Source organism: Rattus norvegicus, chromosome 3 (genome assembly GCF_036323735.1).
Source record: "Rattus norvegicus strain BN/NHsdMcwi chromosome 3, GRCr8, whole genome shotgun sequence".
In the NCBI taxonomy this organism is placed as follows: Eukaryota; Metazoa; Chordata; class Mammalia; order Rodentia; family Muridae; genus Rattus; species Rattus norvegicus.
Window position 1 is genome coordinate 137,942,071 of NC_086021.1, and position 9,239 is coordinate 137,951,309.

General features: G+C 47.3%; 2 protein-coding genes across 2 annotated transcripts; both read left to right on the forward strand.

Annotated features, from left to right (window-relative positions):
* The first annotated feature begins 817 nt into the window (after positions 1–817).
* Rpl31l6 (ribosomal protein L31-like 6) lies at positions 818–1,690 on the forward strand. Its single transcript, XM_039106587.2, has 2 exons — positions 818–825; positions 1,125–1,690. The coding sequence occupies exons 1-2, from the start codon at positions 818–820 to the stop codon at positions 1,636–1,638; spliced, it is 522 nt and encodes a 173-aa protein (XP_038962515.1). The 3' UTR covers positions 1,639–1,690.
* Positions 1,691–2,054: 364 nt separating this feature from the next.
* Rps12l3 (ribosomal protein S12-like 3) lies at positions 2,055–2,566 on the forward strand. The gene has a single exon (NM_001408856.1). The coding sequence runs from the start codon at positions 2,136–2,138 to the stop codon at positions 2,532–2,534; it is 399 nt and encodes a 132-aa protein (NP_001395785.1). The 5' UTR covers positions 2,055–2,135; the 3' UTR covers positions 2,535–2,566.
* The last annotated feature ends 6,673 nt before the right edge of the window (positions 2,567–9,239 follow it).

The following is a 9,239-nucleotide window of genomic DNA, read 5'->3' on the forward strand; positions in this document are numbered from 1 at the left end:
ACCAAGGAAGAGCTCTTCAAAGCAGACATTTTTCTGTTAATTAATTTTTTACTCAGGGTCTCACTATGTAGTCCTGGCTGAACTGGAACTCACTGTGAAGACCAGGCTGACATTAGGCTCACTGAGATCTGCCTCGTTTGTTTTAACTAGTATTTAACTATCCAGAGTATTTTGATTAGTGACTAATTACAGCAGTTCTCTTAAATACATGAATAGTAAAGAAGGGCAAAACTTGTCAGTCAAACCACAGGCAGCCAGCTGTGTCCTTCAAAAGCTTCGTAGTGTGCACACATGCGGACATGCGGAGGGGAGAGAGAGAGAGAGAGAGGGAATATAGTATTGGTTTTAGTGTATGTTTCATAAATAGTTTCATACTTGATATGCTTACCTTTGCATAATTTACTATTTTCTCTCAATGCTAATTTACATGTCATAGGATGCTATGTCATAGAGAATGTGAAAACCCATTCCTTTTTTCTTCTTCTTTTTTTCTGAGACAAGGTTTCTTTGTGTATTCCCAGCTGTCCTGGAACTGACTCTGTAAATCAGGCTGGCCTCAAACTCATAGACTCACCTGCCTCTGCCTCCCAAGATCTGGAATTAAAGGTGTGCACTACCATGCCCTGAAAAAAAAAGCTAATTCTTTTGCTCCACTGTATAGTATGTATGCTGCAATGGAAATGTACTAAATGAATCTTTTCTTAAATGGGCAGATACCTAATAAGCAGTCGATTTGGGCTCTTCTCAGGAGCACCGCTGTGTACACAGGTGGTGTATGTGTACAGTATGCGACATAATACCAAGTTTCAAGTTGATCATGGACTGGTAATTGGCTCCCAGACAGACCTCAGCACAACTGCGTCCATGGTGGAAGTGCCACTCTGGCCATAAAACTCAGTCAACACATACACAGCACCACTTGCCAAAGGAAAAAAAGACCTAATCCATCAAATGCCTTAGTTCTGGGGAAGTCTCTAAAATGTACTAACCTTGTTTTTTGGCTACTGTAGTTTCACTTCTGGCTAACTGTTCTTGTTAGCTGATGTATGTCAACCCAGGATGACGTGTGTGTGTGTGTGTGTGTGTGTGTGTGTGTGCGCGCTTAAAAGCTCACCCTGAGAAAGGCATGGTGCTGCACACAGTATAGTAGTCACTAGCCTGCTAATAAAGACTTTCCACCCGCCTCCCCGTGACCCGGAAGTTGTACGGCTACACGACTTTCCATCCCACAATCCCTCACGCCCTTCTTTTCCAACTTGGAGTGCTCCGGCAAAGAAGGGTGGCGAAAAGAAGAAAGACTGTTCTGCCGTCAACGAAGTGGTGACCCGAGAATGCACCATCAACATTCACAAGTGCATCCATGGAGTGGGCTTCAAGAAGCGTGCTCCTCGGGCACTCAAAGAAATTTGGAAATTTGCCATGAAGGAGATGGGGACTCCAGATGTGTGCATCGACATTAGGCTCAATAAAGCCATCTGGGCCAAGAGAATAAGGAATGTTCCGTACTGCATTCGAGTACGTTTGTCCAGAAAGCGTAATGAGGATGAGGATTCACCAAACAAGCTCTACACACTGGTAACTTACATGCCTGTTACCACATTCAAAAATCTACAGACGGTCAATGTGGATGAGAACTAACTGCTGAATGTCAAATAAAGTTACAGAACTGCCGAGAGAGAGAGACAGAGAGAGAGAGAGAGAGAGAGAGAGAGAGAGAGAGAGAGAGAGAGAGAGAGAGAAGAGAAGAGAAGAGAAGAGAAGAGAAGAGAAGAGAAGAGAAGAGAAGAGAAGAGAAGAGAAGAGAAAAGAAAAGAAAGATTTTCTAGTGGCTTAAACCCATGTCTAAGTATTCTTTCTGGTTGATACCCTATAATACACTTATCACCCACGTGTCCACGTGTCAGCAAAAAAACAGAGAGGGAGAGAGAGAGAGAGAGAGAGAGAGAGAGAGAGAGAGAGAGAGAGAGAATGAATCACCCACATATGGAATGTATGGGCAGAACCTGGGGCCTCGCTATCCAACATTCTGCTCAAATAAGAGCACCTGTCATGCTTTTTCCCCTGCCGCCGCCAAGTTCTGCGGAGGCAGAAGCTCGGGTGCGTTCAAGATTCGGCGTCACCCGTAATCCACCGCCATGGCCGAGGAAGGCATAGCTGCTGGAGGTGTAATGGACGTCAACACTGCTCTACAAGAGGTGCTGAAGACCGCCCTCATCCACGATGGCCTAGTACGTGGCATACGCGAAGCTGCCAAAGCCTTAGACAAGCGCCAAGCCCATCTCTGCGTGCTTGCATCCAACTGTGATGAGCCCATGTATGTCAAGCTGGTGGAGGCACTCTGTGCTGAGCACCAGATCAACCTGATAAAGGTTGATGACAACAAGAAACTAGGGGAATGGGTAGGCCTCTGTAAAATCGATCGAGAGGGGAAACCCCGGAAAGTGGTTGGTTGCAGTTGCGTTGTAGTTAAGGACTATGGCAAAGAATCTCAGGCCAAGGATGTCATCGAGGAGTACTTCAAATGCAAGAAATGAATAAATAAAATTTTGGCTCAAAAAAAAAAAAAGAGCACCTGTCATTACCCTCACACAAGCATACGCTGCAGTCAGATCACATAGGCTCTGGAAACTTCTCGTGTCTAGAGTCTTTCCATCTCTTTCCATCCCGTTCAGTTATACCACATTGGTCATTCGAAGCAGTTGGGGTAGGAACTCAGACATCACACAAATCAGTAGATTCTGCAAACTGGATTTAATGTTTAAGAAGCAGCACTGAATACTTATCATAACATGACAGCCCCCCCCCCCCCAGCATCCCAGGTATCCGTGAGGTAACTGAAACTGGGCACAATTAAAGCTACCTATTCACATCGGATCTCCAGTCCACAGGTCCACTCTGTGGCACTTTTCAAAGGCTTGGCTTCCGCAGTCCATAAAGCCTAAGGAGAAAGAGATCTTGTTTCCTTTCTAGGGAGGGGACAGAGCAGCAAGATGAAGTGGGACTAGGGTAGCTGCGTGAGCCCATCGAGTTCATCTCTCTGGGATAACCTATGTGACATCACACATCCAACCGGGCACGAGCTCTTGACCTCTGCACCCTAGACAAGTCTGAATTCCACAAACATTTGCTTACCAGGCACCTTTCTATGCACTATGGATGCAGAAGAGCAGGGAAAAAAATCAAAAGACAAAAATCCTTGTCTTCAAAAGCTACAGAGTAGTAAGGGGCATATCTCACTCTCCATTGACCCTGCCTTAATTGTTAGGGCCACAGAGGTCTCTGTACTCACAGAGAAGCACTAAGGGAACCAGGAATGTTAATCATGCAGGAGTGTCTCCTTAGTGGGGGAGATAAAGATCAAAATCCCTGCATTCTCTCCAGAAGACTGAGAGTGGTATTGCTAACAACCTGGTGACTTTCTTCCTATCGCTGGAGGCAGACCTTGCCCACCTTTCGATATAGAGCAGACCTCATCCAAATTCCCCAGAATAGTCATCCCCACCTCTTCTCTCCGTAGACCATTACCCACCCTTAGGGAAGATGTCTCGAGCACTCTGTAGCCTGCTATCAGTTAGACCACACCTTTTAGCTGTAGAACCCACCCTCACGATTTCATGAACTTTGTAGAAGTCTCTGTGTACTCACACCTTAAGCCTTATTGTGCACATGGAATTGGACTGATTCGATTGACTGTTGCCTGGAAACCTTTTCCCAAACTGTACTGTTTTAAATGTGCTGACAATGAACTTCCCAGCATTAGACTCCCCAAAGTCTGACCCAGGTTGAAAAAGCCAATCCTGCTGTGGGTTTTCATTGTTGTCTCTTCCCACTGCTCAACTGCCTGTTTGACAGCAAGGGCCCCTTCACCTAAGTGGTGTTGTTTGTTTTGCTTTGTTTTGTTTTTGAGACAGGATCTCTCTACGTAGCTCTGGCTATCCTGGAACTCATTACGTAGACCAGGCTGGACTTGAACTCGCAAAGCTCTACATAAGCCGTCATGCATAGCTAATTTATGTTTTCATTATCTTGGACATACACTGTTCTTATTTAACTCTAGGTACCATCAGAAGATTTAGTATGGGGTTGGAGCTGAAGTTTATTTTCGGAGGGAATGGGTTCTTTAAAAACTTACAATTATGAATATTATAATTATATATTACATACATATTTGTGGATTCAGGATATATATGTATTCATGTGAATATACCACAATAAATTCTCAAAGAAATTGGAGAGAGCCTATGAAAAGCCTCAGGAAAAATTAGGCTCTGCTACATCCTTTCTCTATTTTATCCAGACAAGAAAAGCAGCCTTTCCTACACAGTCCCATACTGTACACGGCCTGCCCCACTTCTAGGTGACAGCTTCCTTTCCTGTTGCTTTCCAGAACGTGAGTGTATGTGTGCTCACACACGCACACACACAGGCATACACGTACACACAGACATACACACATACACGCACATACAGACACAGATACACACACACAGACATACACACACACACACACACACACACACACACACTTTTCTCCATAAAGGTAAGGAAATAGCCAGGTGTGGTAGTACACACCTTTGATGTCAGTACTCCAGAGGCAGAGGCAGGAAGTTTTCTGTGAGTTAGAGGCCAGCCTGATCTGCATAATGAGTTCTGGTACAGACAAAGCTACGTAGTGGAAGAGCCTATCCCATAAACATCCAAAAGGAACAAAGATAAGGGAATGGGTAGCTTGGTCCTCCATCCCGGGTTAACTGATCTGTAAGTAGTACTGCCTACGCCTTAAAATGTAAACGCATACACGTTTGTTATATTTGCTGCCACGCCATTGAAGTTAAGCCTGACCACAGCAAGTAAGCAAACAGTTTGTAATCAGAATATAAACAAGATAATTCATGGATTTACTTCTATTTTTCCTTCCGGGACAAAACCTACTAGTTCATACACACAGATATTACTACAAACAAGAGTCTGACCTCATCTGCCTAAATTATAGCCTTGGCCTCTGAAAAAAAAAACAAACAAAAACAAAACAGCAACCATGTAGAGCTCCTCAACCTTAAGAGGTTTTTTTTTTTTTTTTTTAACACTGCCTTTAACTAGCTAAGAAGCAGCTGTCCAGAGACAGTGCTAGGTGTCATTCTCCAGGAAGGAGGTGAGTCAGCGTGGCTCTGCACAACAGCACAGAATGGACAAACATTCCTCTCATCATGAGGGAAAGTGGTCACTTCCTATTTCCCAGAGAGATTGAGGCTGGCTTTCTTTGACATTCATCGTGATTGGCAGGGCTGTGGACGGCCTAGAATAATGAGGGGGAAGATCTTGCCTTTGTTTCACAGCAATGAAATGGGATCTCACCTTTTTCACCAAAGGCTCCAATGTCATGCCTCCCACTGTTTTATTATCTAGGACTGAATGGTTCAGATTAGACACCAGGCCAGGCCACAGGAAGGGAAAAATCCCCAGGCAAGACCCGATATAACGGGTTTTTTTCTTGAAGCAACTGAGGAGACTTCAGGAGTCAATAGCAAGGAAGACTGAGAGCTGAAACATAGCCTCCCGGCAACTTTCTGAAATTGCCCTTCTCTTCACTTCCTGGGATGTGCGAGAAGCCATGACTAGTGCATGCTTGAATTTTTGTTTTTATTTTCTAATTATCAGGTGACTTAAGAAGTGAATCCAAAAAGCGACCTAACACTCTGGAGACTCCAGGGGGCACTATAGCACAATAGACAGACTGCTCAAGCACTAGTCAGCCTAAAATGACTTTGTGTCTGAGTCTCACAGTTTTCACTGGGCTGGGGTGTGAGCAAAACAGCTCTTCTGTTTAAACAGTACCATCTCAAGACCAGACTTACAAAAAGAAAAAAAGCCAACGCTAAGCTCCTCAGCATGGTGAGGGAGGTACCAGCATGGCACCCCAGGCGCTGGGAGCTGCCACGTTTGAAGTGTAGCCAGTCTTCCAGTTCCACAGGCTCATCCTTCTATCTCTCCTCCCAGGCCTGGGCCCTTCTGCGCTCATCTCATCCCTCCTTCTCTTGACAGTCCAATCCTCTGGGATAACATTGATGTTTATGCGCCTACCACCGTGAGCTTCAGGAGGGCACCGCTCAGCTCTGTTTTCCACTTATGCTCTAGGACTGGGCACAAGACAAGAATCTTTTTGAACATGAGCATGAATGTCCGTGAAGTAAAAAGGTGAGGTAAGAGGTTCTGACCTAACTGTTCCAAAAGTGACACCTTAATTGAGCCAGAGTAGGGTAAGGCACTTTCTATAGGCTCAGACCAAGCCTCCTCTGTCTGTTACCATGCTTCCATAACCCTTAAATTCTTATCTATAAAGCAGTCCTAGTAAGTAGAAAGGGGTAAATCTTTCCCCAAAACGAGATAAGTAATGTAAAATAAAACATCATTACAAGAAATAGACTAATAGACTTTTGGCTGCATCTGGAGAGATATTTGACTCTGATCCCAATGGCTACTCTAACATTTGTCCAGGACATACCCCAAGTCTTCCAGAAGGTTCAGCAGCTCTAACCCAGAAGCCCTTCACTGAGGCTGCAGGGTCTGCTAGGTCTTTTTTTTTTTTTTTTTTTTTTTTTTTTTGGTTCTTTTTTTTTCGGAGCTGGGGACCGAACCCAGGGCCTTGTGCTTCCTAGGCAAGCGCTCTACCACTGAGCTAAATCCCCAACCCCGGTCTGCTAGGTCTTAAACATCATCCTGCCTAGTTCCTGTCTATTCCATGGGGTTAATTAGGATAGAGTAGAAACTACACAGGAAGTCCCCACTAATGCCCGCTACCTCTCCATGCTACCTTCCCAGGTCAGCCTATTCCACCATTTTCCCAGGTTATTTCTGAGCACTTGTCCCTCAAATCTTTTTAGAACCACAAGGCACCACCAAAAAGGCACAGGGACTCACTCCACTGCGCCCTGGAAAGAAAAGCATTGCATGCCTAAATTCGAGTGCTCCTCCTGGAGGGGATGGCAGAGTGAAAAAACAGCCCAGACTATGGAAATGACTTCAGTCAATGGAGAGCTCTTTGTCAGGTAAGCAAGACACCAACACAGCAAGGGGAATAATACTGTCTGGCGAGAGATACTGGATCAACCAGCAAAGGGCCTGGAATGTCCCTAAATGGTCCCTCAATGTGAGAAGCCACGAGAGATGCTGAACTGCAGAAGGATGGAGGGGGTTAGGGTGGACACCCTGGAGACAGAAGAGGGAGTCTAGTGTTGAAGTGTGTTACTATCAGATTTGCTGAGGGGACTGGGGCAGAGAGAAGGGCATGGAAGACCTGACAGAGGCAGCTGTAGGTAGAAGAAAAGTGTACCAGAGATTACCTACCCCATCCCAGTCCAAAGCCCGGGGGCTGCCAGAGGGGCTGATGTGTGACGACACACACAGAGGGTACATTTGCTTGTGAAGGACGGTCATGTGGGAACTAAATTGGGCCACTGTGGCCCAGGAGCCCAGTCACTTGTGCAGGGGGCAGAGACTCTTCTTGCTCCTCTCCTGCCCCATGGTCCAGCCCAGCTCTAATTTCCCCAGTTGATGGTCAGCACAGACAGAAGACCAAAGCCCAAGCTAGGATGTGGTCTTCTCAAACACGGCCTCACAGTCTGTGGAGAACACATGGATTCTAGAACAACAATGAGGGGGCGGGGCAGACTCAGCAGCCCAGCATCCTCAGATCACACTTCTGGCTTCATCAGATGGGTGGGAGGAGGAGGAAGAGACGAAACGGTTAGATACTGCAGGTCTGAGGGCCAGAAGGCTCAAGTGGACCTCGGAGTCAAAGCAGAATAGGGAGGAATCAGACTGTGAGCCTCCAGGAGCAGCCAGCCGAGCCTGGCAAAGTGGCCTTAGTGGATACTCCTGTAAACTGCAGAAACAAGAGGGGCAAAGGCTTTCAGGGGTGGGGAGAAGGGGAGGGGTTTTTTTAAGAAAGGGAAGTCTTAGCCAGGTGTAGGAGCTGGCATGTGTGATCCCAGCACTCTAGCTCTCTGATGCTGTCTCCGACGTGGCAGGTCTGGGAAGGTTTTCCTTCGTATTTGTCACAAGCTACCTATGTCAATGCCACTGATCCAGGAGCCATACTATGAGGGACAAGGTTTAGAGTCGGCTAAAGGGATGTAGAGGCCAGTTAGGAAAGAATTCACTTTGAGAAACCTGGTTTTGATAGTTCTGTGGGTAAGATGTGTGTGTGTGTGTGAGAAGTCTGTGTGAGATGGCAGTGTCTCTTCCTCCTTCACAGGTGACGGGTGTTGAAAAACTGGGCAAAATGAGAGGAGTGGAGACCAAAGAGGTCAGGAGAAGAGACAGGGAAACTCTGGTGTCCCTGGGGTTCTTCCTCTGGGTCAGTGCTAGGCAGGATATTAAGAGCTGACTTGGCGCATGCCCCATCTCACCCCCAGGATGATGGAGATCTCAGAGTGCAAACAGCAACAAGGGCAAGGCCATCCCCCTAGCCCCCTTTTGCTGTTCTGCAGGAAACTGCTGGACTCAACCCAAGCTTTGCTGATAGCCTGTAAGACACAGAGGAATGGCTATGGCCCAAGATCGAAGGCCAGGTGATTTCTGGGTAGAAATAAAAGATGAATGGACTCAGAAAGAAGGCTGGAGCTAAAGAGGTGAGCTGGGCGTACGGTTAAGAGCCCAGCTCACCTGAGCCTTTGAGAAACTTCTTGCTTTCAGAAATCAAGAGATTTTTCAAAAGCTCAGGTGGGAATGTAAACTTAAGTTCAGGGAACCCAGGGACAGGAACAAGAATAGGAGGTGAAGGACTCAGGTAGTTCAACTTGGCTGGGGCCCCATTCCCACCACAAGGTGAGAGAGACACTTAAGTACTAAACCAGCCAGCAGAGGCAGAGGTTAAGCCGAGGTCAAATGGCACCAAGGGTGCAGCGACTCCCAGAATCAAGCGTTGGCTGAGGAGAGGGCGGCGCATACTTAGGGGAAGGAGATGGGACCACAAAGATGCTGGAGCTTCGTCTGGTGGCGACGGGGAGGCCGTGGTGATTCCCGAGCGCAGTGTCACGAGCTGCCCTGCTTAGGCCGGGCTTCCTCGCCGCGCAGCCCCCAGACCGTCCTTTCCTCGCCTTCCCGGGCCCGGGCCAGCTTCCCGGCGGGGGAGAGGCCGTGGCCCCCAGCCCGGCTACCGACTCGCCAGGGTCCGCCCCGCCGCCGCGGCCCCAGCCCGGCCGCTCCTCCCCCGATGATGTCACGTCCCTGGCCGCCCC

Excerpts from the sequence above, each read along its gene's own strand:
- Rps12l3 (NM_001408856.1), top strand. The coding sequence starts at position 2,136 with ATGGCCGAGGAAGGCATAGCTGCTGGAGGTGTAATGGACGTCAACACT.